Genomic DNA, 22,012 nt, shown 5'->3' with positions numbered 1-22,012 from the left:
ATATTCATCGGACTGAATCTTTTTTTTTTCCAGGTCACAGAATGAATTTCCAATAATTTGTCGCAATCTATCTTGATTATGACTGTTCTAAATCGTCGAAATTAAAAGAAAATAATTGTGAACCTCAGCAAAGGGATTGTCGCATTACTGAATATGCAACCAGATACTTTTTTTTTATTTTTATTTTTGTAACAACAAAAGTTAAGGAACTTGAATCTTTTGTTCATTGTCGCCCAAGCGCAACGATTGCCTTGCATATTTTCGTTCTTGTTCCTGTGGCTGCAAAGTACAAACTAGTAAACAATAAGTGCAAAAATTTCTTACATAATAATATATGGGCTTGTTCTTTAATTGGGTTGAGTATGAGATTCCTCCATCGTCCCATACCAAATCTGCCGGTCATAATCTTTCTTTTCATTTAAGAACATCCCTATTGCCTTGCCCATTGGTCTTTTTTTTTTCCTCAAAAGATGGAGATTTCATTACTGATTTTAAAATAAGGCCAAAGCCCAATTACATGGTCAGACTTCAACCTCAATTAAATCTAACATGTAGTCTACAAATTATGAAGAAGTGAAATTGTCCATCTAAATCCAACAGCTTTCAGAAAAAGGAAAAAAAAAAAATCTAAATCCAACAAGCATATGTGATCTGACCTCATAATCAGACTGGCTAAAAGAGCAATAAGCGAGATTTGAATATATTAAAGATAATTAGAAAAAAATTAGAAGCAGTAATTTCTAGTTTAACATCGATGGTGATAAATATTCAATAATCAACCACATCATGCAATCATTTATCAAAATTCTCATCGGGTCCAAATAATTTTATATTTATAGTCTGTTTGATTTAATTATATAATAAAATTTATTTTATTTGTAAAATAAATTTCATAATAGAATTAATTTATAAATGAATTTATTTATTTAATATATTTTATATTAAATATAAAATTTATTTTAAATAAAAAAATTTATATTTAAAATAAGTAAAATAAATAAAGTGATATATAATAAGAGGATAATTTTATCACTTAAAATATATTTGATTTTTAATTTTAATTTCATTTATCAATTTTATCAATTTTAATAGAATTTAATTTAATTATAATAAATTTTAAAAAATTAATATTAAAAATTATAAATAAAATTTCATTTAAATTAAATACTAAAATTTTGATATTTATAAACGAATTTCATAAAATTTCTATGAAATTCATTTATACAAAATACTCACAAGCTCAGAAACACATCCTTATAAAATCTATGAGTGGCAAACCAATCGATTATTTTTTGGAGTTGTACATTGACTCCACTTTGCCATCGTTTCCTCCAAGCAACATGTACTTATCCTTCCTAGTTAATCCAGTGCACTCAAACCTTAACACATCACCCAACACCTTTTGCACATAATTAGCCACCTCGATCGACGATTTCCCTCCGGCCTTCACGCTCATCTCTTCCGGCAAGCGATCCAGGAATGTCAACTCATAGGTTGGCCTTGGGTTCATGAAGAAGAAATAAGGGTCCCAAAATTTGACACCGCGTACGGTAGTGCCATAGAACATGTTTTGCTTGCAGTTGACAGCCACGGGCACGATCCTATCGCTCATTTCTGCAAACAATGCACTGAATCGCAACAAGAATGGCTCGCGACACGTGGTCCCCTCTGGGCAAACTACCAGATCACCCTTTTGGAGTAGCTCTGAGATGCGAGCTGCATCAGCTGCACGATCACGGGTCAAAGCAATGGCTGGGATTGGTGATAGGAACCTCGAGAGGCGGCTTACGCTGTATGTTACACACGAAACTTTGCGTCCGAGTGCTATTGCAATAACTATAGGATCCAAAGCTGTGCGGTGGTTGCACACGTAGAGGTTCCCTGGGGTTCCAGGCGATGGGGCAGGAGGTGGTGTCCCGCGGATCACCAGGTGAATGCCGAGCATCTCGTATGTGTAGCGAACGATGCGTTCTGGAAGTGGGAGATTGAAGTATACGCGAATGATGGAGAGGATGAATCCAAACGGCAGCCAAAGATAGGCAATAAGGGCGTTGAGAGGGTCTGGTCGCTGGACGAAGCGGCCGTCATGGAAAATTATACGACTTTTGAGGCGATCCAGTGACACCGGAGTTGCTGATTTGCTACGATGAACCATGTAGCCCTCCTGAATTTACAGTCCGTTAGCATAACCGCTCTTAAATATTTGATCACTAATGACACTGCAACCTAATTCGGAAGAGGAAATTCTTGCCTTAATAAGTTTCCCCACTATTATGTCATAGATTTATAATATAACATAAAAAAAAAATCCATTAAAAAGATAGCAGTACTAAAACCTTCTAATAAACTTCTATACGCCCCTAGAGTTTTTAATATAAAAAAAAATGAAAATAACAACATTAACAATTAAATTTTAAGTTTAAACCAGTAAAAATTAATTTTTTTTACTATCATTTAATTTTATTTAAATTCCATTTCGTATTCATATCATAAAATTTTAACATAACAATTAATTTAAAAAATTTTTGAAAACTACTTACTAAAAATGTATTCAGTGCCCATATAATCACCCATTGTTCATGTCTTTTTTTTATTATTTTTTTCAAATTGCAAATAGCATTCAATACAAGGCCCCATGGTCATAATGTGGAATTCATTTAAAAAAATGAGTGAAAGGATTCATCTTTTATGAGAAAATAAATATCCATTTATCTATAGCTAATTATTAGTATATCACAGGAGCACTAAAAAATAGAGTTCCCTCTCTCACAGAATCCTTCCTATTATATAATCCTTCCTATATAATAGGAAGTGAATCGCACATGATTGTGAGATAAAATATATGTGTATCAAATACACTTAATAATTCATTTTTATCCGTTTATCTCCTTAGTATATATAATAAATACCCAATTACTCTAATGTTTTGACAAAAATTTAATAGCCACCAAATTGGTTAGCTGGTTGCTGCAGGCAGTTGGGATGTGGGGATATATGCTTAATACTATGGGTCCCAGCATTAACCATAGATCAGCTTTCCTGCCCTTCCACCCTTGCTATTTTTCCTGTGAGCTGCTAACAGCTCATGAAACAATGGCACAAAGAACTTTATATGATAAATGGAAGCATCGATCAATCACCTTTCTATCTTGTTAACTATCTAGTATACACTAACATAACGGAGTATATGGTATTAGTTATATTTAAGAAAATAGAGGGAAAAGTAAACACGGACCTTGCAAATTGACATGAAATCATGATCGGTCTTGCGGTCTCCAATCCCAAGATCCGGTGCTTCCTCTCCAAACTCCTTCAAAATGGCCAACTTCTTCCATTTGCCTACCAAAACGCCAGGCTTCTTTACGAATCCGGTGGCCCTCTTAGTTTTAGGGTTTACTTCGATCTCCGTACCCAAAACCTTGTCTCCTCCAAGAAAATCTTTCACAAATGGCTCCACCATAATAGTCGGATTTGCCGTCACCACCACCTTCCTCTTGCACCTGTCAAATACCTCATAGCTATCCTTCCTCACATCCGCAGCATAAAACCTACCACAATTAATTAATGCAACAATCATATTAATAATACTAATTACCTCAAAAACAGTCACATTAAAACATAGCGCACTGGACCCACTGTAATGCAGAGTGCATTCACAAAAGCCGCGTGAGACAGACAGGAGACGGTTACTATAATAATAACCCTTTTCCCTCTTCCTTTCGGGAAATGGAACAAGTAAGATCTAGAAAGTAGAAACTAGAAATAAGAGAACTGAAATGGAACCATATAAGCAAATATAGACCTAGGCAAAACAGCGCGGGAAGCCAGCTCGATGTCACGGATCTTGAGGCCAGCGAAGGATATGAATATTAGGATTTGGATCCCGATGGCCTCAGATATAAAGAAATAGGAGATGATCACGAGAGGTAGAGACAGAAGCAACATGAGACCACGGAAGAGACTTCCAGCTTCGACAGCCACGAGCATGAAGTAGGGGAAGGAACTACTGGAAACGAGAAGCGTGCCATCGAGATCAGCCGCTATTGACTGATAGATGGAGCCGCTACATGCTGTTATTGAGGGGTATTGTTTGGGTGGCGACATGACTCTCGGATGATTTTCTCTCGCAAAATCTTATCTTCGAAGGTCTTCTACTCTTCTCGCTTATAACTTCTTGCAAGGAGTGAGAGTAGGTAGGAGAACGGACGTCCTAGTTTTTAAATGCAGGGTTAGAGTGTCAAATTACGATATTGGGCTACCGTGTGAAAAAAAAAAAAAAAAAAAGCTTGTCTGCATTAATGCATGGAAACGGATCCGGAAAATTATACTGTAACTGTATATACAAACAGTTTTATTATAATAAAAATACCGTAAATATATATCTCTTTTATTTGAGAATGGTTAAATGTAGGGGTGAGCAATCGGTTTAAATCGAATCGAATCAAATTAAATTATAAAAATTGAACCGTTAATTTTAGAAATCGAACCGAATCGAAATTGGTGAAAAATCGAATTGAACCGAATCGCTTTATTTCGATTCGGTTTAAACCGATTAGTTTGATTTTTTATTGATTTTTTAATTTAGACTTGATTTTCAAGTTATTTGGTCTAATTTTAACTTTGGTTTGAACCTAATAACCATTAATCAATGAAATTAAATAATTAATATATATATAATTAAATATAATTCATAAATTTTTCATAAAACTAAATTAATTCAAAAATTAATTCGGTTCGATTTGACTATATAAATCACTATTCAGTTTGATGATTTTTTTCCCTTCAAAACGGAACTGAACCGAAATAATCGAAATTTTTATAAATTAAAACCGAACCGAACCGATTAAATTTTAAAACCAAACCGAATTGACTCGATTCGGTTCGATTTTTCAGTTTAAACCGAATTCTGCTCAGCCCTAGTTAAATGAATAATTAAATTATATAAATTATAATAAAATATTTATTAATTTGACTAATTAATTACTTTTTATTTTATTTAACTAAGGAGTAAGTATTAAAAAAAATTTTAAGAAATTATATAAATAATTATTATTTTTAATAAAAATAAAAATAAAATGAAAAAAATAATTAATACTTTAAAATTTTTTAAAATAATAAATAATTATAAATAAAATAATTTAAAAAAAAATCAAATAAAAGTAAACGAAATGAGTAATCATTAGTTACAATGAATTTTATGTATATCCCATTATAAATAATTGTTATTTTAAAATTATTATATGTATATCAATTTTATTAGATAAAATTTGTGGAAAAAAATTAAAAATATTTTTTTAAAATAATATTTTAAATGTTATAAAAATAATTGAAAATTTTAAATTATTTTAAAATTTTTATAATTAATATTTTATTAACAGCAACGTTAAACAAATTATAAAACACTAACATTTCTTTATTAGAAATGTTTTAGATAATGAAACTTTTTTAAAAACTCTTAAATACAAATTAGGAATTTTAAAATTTTTATTATTTTTTGAAGTATTAAAAACTCTATTTAGATTTTTATAAAATTGAATTCTTCCATTAATTCAAATTTTAAAAATTTATATACTTAAGAATGAAAGTGAGAAATAGAACAAACAGAAACCATAATTGTATTTGGAAAATTCATTTCCATATTTATAGTACATACTGAGCTAATAGACGATCATTAAATATAAATAAATATATAATAATTAAAATATGTTAAAATTATTTATTTAACTTATATAAAATATTTACGTGTAAATTTTATATCAGTCTTGCAATAGTTTTTGTAATATTTTTTATTTTAATTTTAATTAAAATATTATTTTTTATATATTTTATTTAGCGTTATAGTATATTTTACTGAATAATTTTAATTTAAAATTACTAGATAAATAATTAAACACTAATAATTAATATTTAAACAGTTAATAACAAATAAATAACTGATAATTAAAAAAACCATTAACTACTATAAAAATAATTAATATCGCTAAACATCCTAATTATCTCACATAAGCTTTTGGCAAAATCTGCCATTGTTTCACTTACATATGTTAATTAATGGCTTTTTTTTTATTTGAAGTGGCAAAGATTTCAATTTTTTTAAAATAATAATTAAAAAAAAAAACTTTTAGTAAAATTGTAACAGAGAAAGCCCTTTTAAACTTTCATCGGAAAATGGAAGGCTTTAAAGCCACATGGAAGAAGTTGTTTCGAGACAGCGAGTCGGTACAACAAGAAATGTCGGTGAAAAAAAAACTAAATTACTCTACTACCCTTGCATTTACTCCTGATTTATTTTGGTTGTCTTGTCTATTTTAATTTAATTTCTAGCTTAAAATTCTTTATTTTTTTATTTTTTATATAAAAAATTTAATTTTAATTTTAATTTTAAATCAAACCAAAATAATTGATAAATTCAAATCCACCTTAAGAGTTAAAAGGCAAATAAATGCATATGGCTGGTCTGCGGTGGCAACCGGCAATAATGGAAAAGAAGAGTGGTGAAATTAAATGCCGCTAAGAGGTGTCATTGTTAAATATTGGAAGTTAAGATAAAGGCAATTTTATTTTATTTTTGTGTTAGTTAACATCATTGAAATTGGGTCAAGTAGTTGGAGTCTTGAAGAGGTAATCAACAATAATAATATGCATGGGCTTTGTGTTTTCATTAGATGAGTTGGGTGGCCATCTCACTTCTCTCTCATTTTTGACCAAAATCTTATTCTTCTTCTCTTTATTTAATTCCCTCTTCATTTCGTGCAAGACTCTGCTTACTTACAATTTAGACACTGTTTAAACTTGGGAGGGTAAACTATATCGTATACTCACTATATTAAAAAAATAATATATTTATTATTTATAAAGAATTTTTTTAAAAAATTTAAGAGTGTGAGACGTATTTATGAGTGAGGATGTACGTTATGTCTAAAATAATCTTAAAAAAATGTTAAAATCCAAAAAAGAAAAGTGCTGTCCCATGTGTGTCGTTGAATCGGATTTCTCAAAAAGTCCAGGGTAGGTGTGGAGAAGAAAGTGTTGGGTTTGACTAATGGATTTTGCAGACGATAAATGGGGAAATTAAGAGCCTCAACATGCAATTGCTTCGCAGTTAGGTGGATGCAGCGTCCACCAACCTCACCAGTTATGTTGGCTTCCATATTTATTTGTAATAATGCTTCGGTTATTGATGTCAACAGTATGGATGAGACGATTTATTCATTGCCTCCTCCTTGATCTTTACCAATTCAGTCTAAACTCATCACAACCTTCCGATTCAACAATATCTAATTTTTATATGAATTTGTTTTGAGCAGCTAACATGTTTCAGACTGATCAATTACTTTCCAAGTAATTGCTTGCCTACCTACATTTCCATGTATACATCTCACGCCTAGTTTTTTCTTTTATTATATAGCTATTATTAAAATATAAATTTATGATCTCATAAATATTAAAAAAGATTTGGGCCTAGATGCCTGGACTCGCCTACCCAACCTTCTGCTTGTGGTTCTTAGGGTTTATTGTAATGGGACTTGGATGCTATTTGGGCTGCTTGTTCTGGGCCTTTTGTTTGTAATGTCTTCTCTTCAAGGCATGTTTGTAATGTAATTTTCTAATTAGACGTTTTCTATGGTTACTTTGTTTGTAATTTACTATGTTTGTATTTTGTTCTTTTAATCATTAAATTAGGCTTTACTGATTCATCTAAAGGTAGTTATTAATAAAGTAATTAAAAACAAAGTTACAATAGAAACTTATCTTAAAAAACAAAAAAAAAAACTCTAAATATTAATAATATGATAATAGAGGAAAGAAAAGACAAACATAATTATATAATGGGGTGAACTAAAGTGGAACATAAAAAGAGGATGAAAAATGTTTATGATTACTACCCAGAAGATCCACTGAAGCAAATAATTGAAATCATTTTTAATTAAAAAAGGCCTTACAAGCCCATGACAACAAAGTTTCAAACCCATTATAATACAGCCTCATGGCCAAAAAAAATAAAAGCCTACTAGCTTGAAAGAAGACTGAAATTCATTAAATAAGAGGCCTAAGCCTAGAACTAATAAATCCTAACTTAGAATGGGTTCGTGAACCACACGCCATACGCCGCAGGATGAAGACAAAGAGGGGAGGAGCTTGCCTCTTTCCTGGTTGAGCCATCGAAGCAACCACCAGTGGGCAATGAAAACAAATTGAGACCCCAAGGGGACTGACTATAGCCCAAACACCAATAAGAAACCTCCCTAAAAACTGCAACCCCAGGGTGTTAGAAAATCAAGCTAGAAACCTAATAGAATGGATCCAAGGAATTCAACCATGGAGGTGAAGCTAATCATCCACCTAGAGCAAGAAAAACCAATGAAACCTTCTTCTAGCAACCATGCACTGCAAATATGGGGCCAAAAAGAAAACCTAGCACACTAAAGGAGCCATAGACTCCAGATTAAAACACAATCTCTTTCTTTAGCACTATAATGGAGAAGAGGGTTAGATCTCCCATCCTCTCATTCTCATCTAACTTTAGGGTCATATGAATACCATAGGTATCGGTAGAAAGACACCTGAGAATCACCTCTTTCTCCTACTTATAGGACGGCACTTAAAAACAAACCCAACCAACACAAAACCATAAAGAAGCATATCCTCTATTGGAAAGGCAGCTGTTAGCTGCCACTTATTTTGCATTTATTTAGGGCATTTGTTTAGGAATTTTTGTGTGCATATCTGTTCTTACCTTTTGTTGTATGATTCTGATACAATTTTGGTAGTTTAGGTTGATTAGGAACCTATTTGTTAGCTGTAATTTTTTATATATATCTTTGATTTCTGGGGCAATAAACATCAGAATTCTTATTCCAAAATTTCTTAGTTCTTTTACATGGTATCAGAGCCATGGCTGATGAAAAGAAAAATGAGAGTTCTGGTTCAAGGAAGAAAAATTATAGTTCTTACACACTGAATTCGAATGGCAACCCAGGTAACTTGATTACCCAAGTTCAGTTGAAGGGCGAGAATTACGAAAATGGGCGCGAGCGATGCGGACTACACTGTGAGCCAAAAAGAAATATGGTTTTATTGATAGATCTGTTAGGCAACCAGCAAATGACTCACTGGAACTCGAAGATTGGTGGACGGTTAACTCTATGCTAGTTTCTTGGGTGTTTAACACCATTGAACTGACGCTTCGCTCAACCATCTCTCACATGGAGAACGTAAAGGATCTGTGGGAGGATATTAAACAGAGGTTCTCGATTGGGAATGGTCCACGAATGCAAAGAATCGAGATCGATTCGCGAATTGTAGGCAGGAAGGTCAACCGATCATGTCCTATTTCGGAAGACTCAAAACGTTATGGGATGAAATAAACAACTATGATCAGATACCAGTGTGTATCTGTGCAGGCTGCAGATGCAATCTTACCATTGAATTGGAAAGAAAGTGTGAAGAAGAGAGAGTTCATCAATTTTTGATGGGCTTGGATGAAGAAGGATACGGAACAGTGCGCTCTAATATTTTGAGCACTAAACCCTTGCCCAATTTGAATCGTGCCTATGCTATGGTTGTTCAGCAAGAGCGGGTGCAAACTATGACACGAACTAAGGAAGAAAGAGGCAATCCTATGAGTTTTGCAATTCGAGTAAGAAGTCAAAATTCAGGGGGGAATAAAGAAAACTAATTGCAACCGAGAGGGACATGATGCTGAAAGTTGTTTCCAATTGATAGGTTATCCAGAATGGTGGGTTAATAGACCACGTGGAACTTCTGCTGGATGAGGAGGTGGTCAAAAGCGTGGTAATGGAACAGGACGTAGCAAGGGAGAAGTTGCTCGTGCCAACGCCACACAAGCAACTGGAGTTGATGGTGGGCATGGAATTGTGACAGATTCAGATCGAAAGGGTCTTAGTGGATTAAATGAAGAGCAGTGGGCTGCTTTGCTGGGCATGTTGAATTCTTGTCAGAATGGTGGCAATGAGAGGCTGATAGGTACGCAGAGGATATTTCCTTGGATTATTGACGCAGGAGCTTCCCATCATATGACAGGCATTTTTGAGTGAATTGCGTGACATTGTGCCATGCTCAGTTGGGTTACCTAATGGAGAAAAGACCTTGGCGGTGAAAGAAGGAACTGTGTTGCTTGGAGGAGACTTGAAATTGCAACGAGTCCTTTATGTGCCAAATTTGAATTACAATCTGATCTCTGTATCACAACTACTTAATGATTCAAATTTGGTTATTCAACTCACTAACAAAATTTGTGCTATACAGGACCTAAATTCGAGGAACCTGATTGGAACGGGTGAGCAACGCGAGGGGCTGTACTTTCTCAAGGGAGTGACATAGGTACATGCTTGCAAGGTAACTGATGTGGGGTCTTTTGAGCTTTGGCATAAGAGAATGGGTCATCCTTCTTATAAGGTGGTAGAGTTAATTCCAGAAGCTGGTAGCATAGTTAGGAAAACTAATAAAACTTATGAAGTTTGTTTTAGAGCAAAGCAAACAAAAGAGATTTTCTTTTATAGTGGTAATAAAGCTGATAGTTGTTTTGAATTGATAAATTGTGATTTGTGGGGACCTTATAGAGTCCCAACTTCTTACGGAGCAATTTACTTCTTAACAATTGTTGATGATTACTCTCGTGCTATTTGGATATATTTGCTGAATGGAAAACAAGAAGTAGCTTGTGTTCTTAAGAAATTTGTTGTGATGGTTAAACGCCAAATTGAAAAAAATGTGAAAATTGTCAGAAGTGATAACAGAAGTGAATTTATGTGCTTGAAAGAATATTTTGATGAACAAGGGATGTTGCATCAGACTTCCTGTGTAGGAACACCTCAACAAAATGGCTAAGTGGAAAGAAAACATCGCCATATTCTTAATGTGGCAAGAGCCTTGAGTTTCCAAGCAAATTTACCCATAGAATTTTGAGGAGAATGTGTACTTGCAGCCGGGTATTTGATTAATAGGACTCCATCTATGTTATTAAATGGTAAAACCCCATATGAGATGCTCTTTGGGAAAATACCTTCTTACAAACACGTTCGGGTTTTCGGTTGTTTGTACTATGCGCATAATCTGAATCGGGATAAAGATAAATTTAGTAGTAGAAGTCGTAGGTGTGTTTTTATTAGGTATCCATTTGAAAAGAAGGGATGGAGATTGTATGATTTGGAAACTAAAGAATACTTTGTATCAAGAGATGTGATATTCGCTGAAACAGAATTTCCATATGCAAATGAGAAAATAATGGGTGATGAACTCATTAAAAATGGAGTTGAGCAGTTGGGTGATGAAGTTGATAGTTTAGAGAACAACTTGGGAAAGGAGCACGATGAAAGTGTGGGTAGAGAAAGTGAGGTGAAACCTGAAACGGAAGAATTGATCCATGAAAACAGTGAGGGAGTGGATAGAGGTGAAGTTGTTGAAGAGCAACTAGGTAGGGGACAAAGGGCCAAGCAACCTAGTGTTCATTTGAAGGATTATGTGACAAACGCCATCAAAACAAGCCCCTCGGTATGCTCACCTTCCCAATCTGATTCCTCAGGTATGCCTTACTCTATAGCACATTACGTGGGTTATGATAAATTCTCTGCACAACACCGATGTTTTTTGACAGCCATTACTACAGGACATGAACTAAGCTCTTATGCAGAAGCAGTTAAGGATGAACGGTAGAGAGCGGCTATGAGAAAAGAAATACAGGCTTTGGAGGATAATGGTACATGGACAGTTGAAAATCTGCCATTTGGGAAGAAAGCAATAGGAAGCAAGTGGGTATACAAAATTAAATACAATTCTGATGGAAGTGTTGAACGATACAAGGCGCGGTTAGTGATATTGGGAATAATCAAGTTGAAGGCATAGATTATCAGGAGACTTTTGCTCCTACAGCAAAAATGGTTACTGTGCGCACCTTTTCTTGCCGTTGCGGCTGCAAAGAATTGGGAACTCCATCAGATGGATGTTTAAAATGCTTTCTTACACGGTGATTTGGAGGAAGAGGTTTACATGAAGATGCCGCCTGGATTTGCTTCTCAATCACTATGGAAGGTTTGTAAACTCCGAAAATCTCTATACGGTTTGCGGCAAGCACCTAGATGTTGGTTTGCGAAATTAGCTGCATCTCTGAAAGCTTATGGATTTCAGCAATCATATTCAGATTACTCTTTGTTCACTTTTTGAGCTGGGACTGTTCAATTGAATGTGCTTATTTATGTGAATGACCTTATTATCTCCAGCAATGATGTTTCCGTTGTACAAAAATTCAAGAACTATTTGAGTCGTTGCTTTCATATGAAAGACTTGGGGAAGCTAAAAATTTTCTTAGGGATTGAAGTAGCCAGAAACTATAATGGTATTTTCTTGTGTTAACGTAAGTATGCGTGGGATGTAATTTCAGAAGTTGGATTACTGGGTTGCAAGCCGGCTAAAACTCCTCTTAAACAAAATCACAAGCTGGCCCTTACCGAGAGTGATGATATGGATGACCCTACTCAGTATAGGCGTCTGGTGGGACGGCTTATTTATCTAACAATAACTCGGCCCGAGTTGTCTTATTCTGTGCATATTCTTGCTCAGTTCATGCAACAACCGAAGAAAGCTCATTGGGAGGCAGCTGTTAGAGTTGTGCATTATTTGAAAGGAAATCCAGGTCAGGGTATACTACTGCATGCCAATTGTGATCTCAAATTGTCTGCTTACTGTGATTCTGATTGGGTTAGCTGTCATTTAACGAGACGGTCTTTGACCAGTTATTTTGTTCTTTTGGGTGAATCTCCTATCTCGTGGAAGACTAAAAAGTAACAGACAGTGTCTCGCTCATCCGTTGAAGCTGAATATCGGTCTATGAGTACTACAACTTGTGAACTTAAATGGTTGAAAGGATTATTGAATTCTCTTGGTGTGGCGCATACTGAACCTATGAATTTGTATTGTGATAGTCAGGCAGCTTTGCATATAGCTGCTAATCCTGTCTATCATGATCGTACCAAGCATATTGAAGTGGACTGTCATTTTATCCGTGATGAGATATTGAATGGTAACATTCGAACATATTATGTACGTAGTTCAATGCAACCTACGGATATCTTCACAAAGACGTTGGGAAAGGATCAGTTTGACTTTCTTCTTCGCAAGTTGGGCATTCGAGATTTCCATGCTCCAACTTGAGGGGAGGGTGTTGGAAAGGTAGCTGTTAGCTGCCACTTATTTTGTATTTATTTAGGGCATTTGTTTAGGAATTTTTGTGTGCATATCTGTTCTTACCTTTTATTGTATGATTCTGATACAATTTTGGTAGTTTAGCTTGATTAGGAACCTATTTGTTAGCTATAATTTTTTATATATATCTTTGATTTCTGGGGCAATAAACATCAGAATTCTTATTCCAAAATTTCTTAGTTCTTTTACATCCTCCAACTCAACCCTCTACATTAACCACCAATCTGCACAAAAGGGACCTAAAATAAATATGTACAATCCGCCATGAAGTGGGAAGATACTAACCTAAAGGAGGAGTCCTCCCTATCCGTGAGAAGCAATTTTGGGTTTTGTTTGCCGATCTCTAGAGTTTTCAAAGGGAGGGTTGCACGAAGTAGATCGGTGATCCAAGAGTTAGATGGTTTTAGCTCAGTGTTATTTCAGTGAAGATCTAGACCTAAAAGCTACTGTTTGCCAAAAGGGAAGGCTTTAAAGCATTGTAGGGATGTTGACTACTCCATGGGTACACACTTCTTCCTCTATGTTTGAATGTTGATCCATAGGCTAAAAGAGAATGAGAGATTGGTGAGTTTACAGCGTCACCCTCCTCGACAAGTAAACGATTCTAAAGGTTTTTTTTACTTCTTTAAGACAATGGGTTCTCAAAACTTTTTTTTAGCGTTTTTAACTCAAAGCAGCGAGGTGGGCGACAACGCCGAAATATAAAGATGGCTCTGTCCTCTACTAGGCTAAGGTTTCCTGATTGTGTTTGGGGCTGACTTGATTTGTTTTTTGATTGATTTGTTTTGAAACTGGTTTGAGCCTTTTGATTTGTTTGTTTCAAGACTTGTTATTGTATGTTTTGCTTTCTGAGTCATGTTTAATTTAAAATTTACTAGATTTAAAAAAAAAATTTTATCGATTCATTTAAAAGTAATTATCAATAAAGTAATTAAAAAAAAGTTACCATAAAAATTTCCTTCCAATTAATGAACTTGTCTTCAAATGAAAAAACCTCTAAATATTAATAACATGATAATAGAGGAAAGAAGAGGACAAACATGATTATATAATATGGTGAACTAAAATAGAACATAAAAAGAGGGTGAAAAATGGTTCTGAGGTACTACCCAGAAGATCCACTAAACAGAGAATTGAAATCATGATGATAAATAAAAGCAAAAAAAAAAAAAAATCCATAAATATACTTGCAGCTTTCAGTTTAAACCTCGCTTGCTTCCCGCAGATGAATTAATAGAATTTTGTGCGCAGGAGGGACATGGACTTCTCTTCTCTAGCGCATCTCTTGGCATCAGTGGCAGAGAAAGCAATGTAAAGGTGCCAGGAATCTCAACACCAAGACCATCGCCGTTGAAATTACAACGTTAGCTTCATCACCCAACGTTTCCTACCCCTTCACAATAATCCCGGCTCCGCAGGTCGCTCCAAGGCACTACATCACCACGTAGAACACTGTAAATAATAAGATGCCTATTATTCATTCATTAAATGCTAATAACACTTCATGTTATTATTATTATTATTATTATTAATTTTTTAGTTATTATTTAAAAATTTTTTAAAATTCTATTATCATGCCTTGGTTTTAAATCAATGGGACAAAATTTATGTACAATAGTAATTGCTATATCACTATATGTAATCATTTTTAATTAAAAATTATTAATTAAGTATTTAAATTCTTAATTTCTTGCATTATAATAAATTCATACTGAAGGAAAAGAAAAAAGAAACAAAATATGAGAAAGCAACCGACTACCTGCAGCCGTGAAAGGGGTAGCAGCAGTAGCAGTAGCAGTCAACAGACAGGGGGCCCTAATAGTTCACGCAGCGCGCACCTCAGTCTCAGATTTTGTTTCGCAATCACATAATTTTTATCGTTTTTCAATTTTTTTAAAGCTTTTATTTTCATTTCTCTCTCTAAACGCACCTCTCTCTAATTTATCCATTCTTCTGGTTTTGCCGACAACCGCCAAATCTCTCTGCAACTCCTACTCCGTTTCCTTTCTCCTTTCAGGTACATTCATGAATTCCTTTCACAATTTTCCATTTTTCTCTTATTGGATCGATTTTGTGTTTGAAACTTGAAATGATTTTTCTTTAATCTTTCCCCGTTGTTTCGTGTTTTGGTTAAGCATTTCCCTCTATTTATAAATTTATTATTTTATCGAAAATGTATTTAATTCAGCTATTAACCTCAGCGTGGTTAAGTTTTCTATAGTTTAGGAGCCTGAGAATTAGAGAAAGATAATATATTTTTTTCTTCCTTTTTTTCTACAATGTCTCAATATTAGGGTTAACTTAGAGGTCTTGTTTCTTTCTTTAAAATTAGTGGCTGACATGCAGAGGATTGAAGGTTAGGTGATAGATTCGTAAATGGATGCAACTGTGACCAGTAATAATTGTGGACTAGTTGGGATGGTGCTCAATGGAGGGTAAAGAAAAGGGGCACACTTTGACTATGGTGGAGTAAAAACCACTAAGAATATAAACAACTATTTTTACGTTTATGGCCGAAAGAACTTCTGATTTGGAGCTGAGTTTAGTTGAAAGACTGGATATACTCTTTCTCAAATTATTTCCTAACTAGTTCTTTTATTGTCACTAAAAGCCAGTTCAATACAACAATGGATGAGCCGTTGGGTTCATGGGTGTATTGAAACACCTATTCGGGAAGTTAAAATTGGAGTGTGAATTGGATCACATGACTTCAAATATGTGAAATTTCTTGTCTAAGGTTAACGTTGAGAGATCTCTGGTGGAATGTTAATAATCAAGTAATTTATTTTAGCAACACAAGATGATTGGAAAGATATTGGCGTATACAGTTGGTTACTTTTTATGCTGGAAAAATATATAAGCAAGATGATTTAGGCTTATCCAAAAACAGAAACTGGCAGTAGTTGTTGAGTATAAGGGTAGGTAAATATTTTTCAGTTTTATATACACAAGGAAACACTTATTTGACTTGGAAGATTATTCAAGTTTGACATATTACCTAAAGATGTTTAACTGTTTATAAAGAGATCAGCTGTTTAAATATTTACTTTTTCTACTCATTTTGTATTTTTTTTCTGTCATACATATATCTGACACTTGTAATGTTTTAACTTTTTTTTTTTATTTGTATTCATACAAATACCAAAAAGAAACTGTCATTGTCTCAGTTTTGTACAGGGTAGCATACCCCCTGGAGAATCTTCCAGGTTTATATTCCAGTACCACATGCAAAATATACCATGCTTCAGCTAAATTAGAATGATTTTAGTGTTCCTAAGTGCTTGCATTGTGAAAAAAGTTGCTACCCAAGACCACTTAATTTTGTACATCAATATTAATACATCTATATTGGCTTATGCATGCATTTTCAGATGATGAAATCCTGTATCTGGCTCCAGACCGTCGATGGATCAATTCAGCAAGTGGAACAAGAGGTTGCCATGTTTTGCCCAATGCTATGTCATGAAATAATACAGAAAGGCCTGGGATCTTCCAAGAACTATGCTATATCTCTTCCACAGCGAGTCAATCCTGCTATGCTGAGCCTAATTCTTGACTATTGCAGGTTTCATCAAGTACCAGGTCGCTCTAACAAGGTTTCTTTGCATTTCTGAGTTGCCATTTGCTGTTTGTTGCCTTGTATGCATTTCTTTCTTGTGCAATTCGATTTGTGAACTCGTCAACTGGAGAATCTTCAACTAGTTGCTTGCCCATCTTCACTGATTTAGACGTTTCCTTCATAAAATTTTGCAAAATGAGATGGTATAGGTACAATAAACTGTGTCAAAACTCAAAAGCAATATTTAACTCTGAGCTGTTGTGTTGGCTAGGAGCGCAAGTCTTTTGATGAAAAGTTCATTCGAATGGACATAAAGAGACTCTGTGAGTTGACATCTGCTGCTGACAGCCTCCAGTTGAAGCCTTTGGTTGATCTTAATAGTTGTGCACTTGCAAGAATTATTGAAGGAAAAAACCCTGAGGAGATACGTGAGATATTTCATTTACCTGATGATCTTACGGAGGTGTCTGGTGCTTGTGGGAACTGTCCTTAGATGCATTTTCATCTGTTTTGTTATTTTAACATAGACTATGCTATTGTAGGAAGAGAAGTTGGAGCCATTGAAGAACACAACTGATGATCCACGAATCCGACTTTTGAATCGACTTTATGCAAAGAAAAGGAAAGAATTAAAAGAGAGACAAAAATTAAAGGTGAAACATGGCTTTGTCATTAAATTTACATCCCTTTGTTTCCAATTTTATGCCCAATCAAGGGTTCTCCAATTTGATGTCAATTTCTACTAACTTTATGTGTTATTTGTGAATGAACCGTATCACGCCGAGCTGAGCTTTGGCTTGTTTATGCTTGGCTCGTTAATATTGATTCAGGCTTGAACTTGAGCTTGGCTCGTTTGAAAAATGTTAAATTCGAGCTCGTTTTAAGTTCGTTTATTATATTAACGAGTTAAGCTCGAACTCGGCTCGTGTCAAACTAGATAAGCTTATTAAAACAAACTCGAACGCAATCTCAATAAATTTGAGTTCGAGTTCAAGTTAAGTTCGTAAGCTCAAGCTCAGTTCGACTATTATTATACCTATTTTAACTTACAATTATTTTCATAATATATTATTACCAGAGTCCATAGTTATTAATAATAGAAAATAACAAGAAAAAATAGTTTAAAACACATTACAAGTTATTTTAAAATAACACAAATTACAACATCACCATAATTCAAATAAAATTAATTATTCTTTATTCTTTCAATTCAAAGCTACATAATTTTGAATCAAAACTTCGTAGTTTTAAAATTACACTATAAATTTTATGTAACTATAATTAAATTATTTTTTTAATGTTATTCTGATAAAATATTTTACTTTTTGTATCATTAATTAATTCATAATATTAATAAATTAATTTATTTTTATATAAATATATTATAATTTGAGTTATTTTTATATTTAATTTATTTAAATAAGTTTAAAAAGATTAAATATATTATATTATTTAATTTATCAAAGCATATTTGGTGCTTTATGCCTTTTACTAATGCTCTATTTAAGATATGAATAATTTAATTTGTATGGAATAAGTAGACAATATTAAGTAGAATAGTAAACATTAAAGCAAATATCTAAGTTTAAAAATATATATAGGAGAGATGGACTTGTGCTAAATTTAAACTTTAACTTTTTAAAAATTTAAAATTCAGAGAGAGAGAGATATATATATTATAGAAATAGAGATTAGGAGAGGGATAGTATAGAGAGTAATAATAATATATGGATGGATTAGTTAATGTTAATAGAAAATAATAAGTGGGAGAGCGCAAAGAGAGAGAGAGTGTAATAATAATGGTTAGATATATTAGTATTAAATTTGAAATTTAATCTTTTAAAAGTTCAAAATATAGAGAAAAAGAGGAAGAAAGGGAGAGAGAGGGATTCATGTTTTAAATCATACGACCACCACCAAAACTACGTAATTAAGTTTCGATTTATTTAATACTTTAATATAGATAAAATAGTTCAAAATAATTTTTATGTATTTATTATGTAATATTCTAAATTTATTTCTCATATAAGATTTAACTTTATTTTTCATAAAAATTATATATAAATTATAAATAATTATATTTTATATATTGATAATCTTATGATTTTAAATAATATATTTTTTATATATTATTTTTGGAACAATCATAAATAAAATAAATATATTTACAACATTATAAATTATAATTTCTAATATAAATGTTTTTACAAACGAGCCAGTTCACAAGCTTTAAATGAGCGTATTTACGAATTTATTCACGAGCTTATTTAACGAGTCAGATTGTGAGCCTATTTAACGAGTTAAATCACAAGCTTGTTCAACGAGCCAATTCGCCAGCCTTTAACGAACTCGAGCCAAATATGACTCCTTTATTAAACGAGCCTAAAATTCTAACTCGAATCGAACTGAGCCGAACATTTATTGAGCCGAGTTTCAAGTAGCTCGCGAGTGGCTTAGTTCGTTTAAACTCCTATTTGTGTTCAATGCACAATTATAGTGCTAACCTTTGTGTACAGTGTATTGATTATAATTAAACCTTGTGTTGTAGAATGTTGTGGTTGAAGAAGAGAGTGTAGATGACCGCTCTGTTGACGATCTTTTGTCATTTATTAATGGGGAAAATGGAGGTATTATTTTTTTTCATTGTTTTTGCGTTTGTTTATTTCTTTTTTTAATACAAAGAAAATTTGCGACTACAGATCACAGCTGTAGATCCACATGTGCCAAAATAAATTTTGTAGATTGACATTTTATTTCTATTTCATGATGTTTATAGTTGTTCAGATCAAACTTTATGATGTAAACTTACATGTTAGTACTGCCTTTTAGTAGGAAATTTTGAGGGTCTCATTAGAAATAGGAAATTTTGTTTCACAGATTCCAAAGTGATTGAAGCTTCAAAGAATAAAAAAAGAACCGAAGAAGAAAAGATCAGCCAAAAAGAACTTCTTCAAATGAAGCCATTGTAACACATGATAAGGTTGGACCAACGATGTTGCCATCCCTTATTTCTTTGTTGACATACTTAGCATGTGTTTTACTAAAATTGTATTTAGCATTTCTGTAGGATTCAAAAGTTCTCAATTCTTTATTCCATAGTGCTGAGGTTAATGATGAATTCCAGCCTAGTACCAGTGAGATGCCAAAGTTACGAGGTGCAGAAAATGACATTTTCACACCTAAAGTTGAATTTGGTGATGTTGATATTGATGATGAGATTGATCCAGCATTAAAAGAAAAAATTGATAGGTGAGCTTGAAACTTTTTGAGTTATTGAACTTGATCATGAATTTTACATGTTCATTATCTTAACTGCTGATATAAGGTGGAGGAATTACTTTTTTAGCTATTCACAATGGTTTGTCTTTGGAGTAAAAAAACTAAAAATTTTTGGTCTTTTATTTTTGGACGCACACTTTAAAATGTCTTTGTAGAGAGAGGGAAAAAAAAGAGAGAGGGGGGGGGGGAGATGGGGGTCAATTTTTACCAATGTTTTCTTATCCCTCGTTTTCACCAACATTTCTAGATTTTGTGCCATTGAATCTTTATGAATAGATGCCAAGCAAGATGCTTTGGTTTCAGATTTTGGTTAATTAACTCGTAAAAGTCTTTGTAATCTTTGTCATTTGATCTTTTGGATATTTTCTTTTGACTCAGGGAGGTTGAAGATTTTGCTCGGAGACTTAGTTCAGATTGGCCTGAAAGGATGCAAGAGCTTCTGTCTTTGGGACAAGGGAGAAGGCCAGTGCATTTTGCAATTAATGGCAATGGTGCCTTGCGAGGATATGGAAGTACGTGTTCTCTTCCCTTGTGGTTTTGAAATTGCCCTTATGATATTTTCTGCATCTGATCCTAGGTTTTCTTATTTTTATTTTTCTTTAACTTGCCTCCTTTGTTTGATACTATAAGAATTTTCTTCCTACATGTTATTTATAATTTTAGTTATGGGATTGAGATTTTAAAATTTTTTATTAATATCATCAGGTGCCTGCTGGTGTTGTATTGATTCTGTCACCTATTCACACTGCATGGTTTGAACCATATAGTATACAAGTCAAAATTCAGTTTTATCTAAAATCAGAAGACTTTCTGGAACTAAATCATTGAGCATGGCCAATCAGCTTTCAATTAGCAGAATAATAAATGCCGTGTAAAGAGTAAAATAAAAAGAATCAATATTTTTTTGATTTAGCTTGAAAAGGCACATTTCCTTTTACCCTTGTGAAATTAGTTTCCTGTGTTTCTTCTCAAACTATTCTTCAGAGATAACTGTGAAGGAAAGTTTATTTCAAGAATCAGATAAAATGCTTACTTGCATTTGATTTAAGAAATAGACCCAGCACCATGCTTTAGAACCTCAACCCATTGAGCCATCACCATCATGTTCTTCAGTAACTCATGAAATGCTTTGTTTGGATGGAGAGGGCCAGATCCTGAGCAGAAATGAATTTTCCAGTATGGATATTTCGTAGGAAGGCCAATGGCTGGAACAATTTAGACCAGATGCTAATTCAGTGTTTTGTGGATAGCACCAAGAATTGTTGTTATTTTCATTGATTGTGGATCCACGTGTAAGTTTTTTCACATTATTTTTTATTCTTTTTTCTTATGGGAAAAAAAAGAGGGAAAAAGGTTCCTTGTGCTTATTTATGAGGTAATTTTGGTTCTGGGGGCAACCTTTTTGTGCCATTAAGCAAAGGAATAAAAAGGTAAATGTGATACTGCCAGTCAGTCATTTTCAATTGTCACAAGTTTATTGGTGATTCTTGTTTCTCACCCCTACTTGCTTTGCAGCTTTTCATGAATTTTCTTTGTGAATGAAATTTATGAGATTTCTGCTCATTTAGCGACCAAGTGATTATATTTGAAAGGACAACTCTATCAAATTATCCTTTCATTGTGCTCAGAGTTTATGTAGTTTGAAGTGATCATGTAGGGTACACGAGAGATTTTTCTTTGATGACAGAATGACGAGTAAAGCCATTCATTGTCAATTTCTTGTATCGTTGGACAATAATGTAAATATTGAGGTGATGCATCATGTTTAATAGCAGTCTTATTATTATTAATAACACATTGATATTACAAGAAAGCACTCAATAATCATTTGGCTGAGCAAGAATAAGGTTAATTAGAAATACTGAAAATGATAATAGATTGTATGGCGTGCTCAACCAAGGAAAGCAAAGGATTAGGAGTATTACCTTAAGGATTAGGAGTATTACCTTGTGA

At 33.4% G+C, this 22,012-nt stretch overlaps 1 protein-coding gene and 1 pseudogene across 1 annotated transcript; one reads left to right on the top strand and one right to left on the bottom strand.

Annotated features, from left to right (window-relative positions):
• Positions 1-1,130: 1,130 nt before the first annotated feature.
• Positions 1,131-4,200, bottom strand: LOC110660090 (probable glycerol-3-phosphate acyltransferase 8). Its single transcript, XM_021818260.2, has 3 exons — positions 3,803-4,200; positions 3,236-3,548; positions 1,131-2,164 (listed from the first exon to the last, which is right to left on the bottom strand). The coding sequence occupies exons 1-3, from the start codon at positions 4,102-4,104 to the stop codon at positions 1,286-1,288; spliced, it is 1,494 nt and encodes a 497-aa protein (XP_021673952.1). The 5' UTR covers positions 4,105-4,200; the 3' UTR covers positions 1,131-1,285.
• A 10,735-nt stretch (positions 4,201-14,935) lies between these two features.
• Positions 14,936-21,852, top strand: LOC110660087 (SKP1-like protein 21; annotated as a pseudogene).
• Positions 21,853-22,012: the final 160 nt, after the last annotated feature.

The sequence above is a fragment of the Hevea brasiliensis genome, chromosome 9, assembly GCF_030052815.1.
Source record: "Hevea brasiliensis isolate MT/VB/25A 57/8 chromosome 9, ASM3005281v1, whole genome shotgun sequence".
Classification (NCBI taxonomy): Eukaryota; Viridiplantae; Streptophyta; class Magnoliopsida; order Malpighiales; family Euphorbiaceae; genus Hevea; species Hevea brasiliensis.
Note: the sequence above shows the minus strand (reverse complement) of the source record. Positions and strands in the feature narration are given on the sequence as shown.

Coding starts and splice junctions, on each gene's coding strand:
- LOC110660090 (XM_021818260.2), bottom strand. CDS start 4,104: ATGTCGCCACCCAAACAATACCCCTCAATAACAGCATGTAGCGGCTCC. Junction 3,549..3,802: donor TCCCGCGCTGTTTTGCCTAG/GTCTATATTTGC, acceptor TAATTGTGGTAG/GTTTTATGCTGCGGATGTGA. Junction 2,165..3,235: donor ATTTCATGTCAATTTGCAAG/GTCCGTGTTTAC, acceptor CTGTAAATTCAG/GAGGGCTACATGGTTCATCG.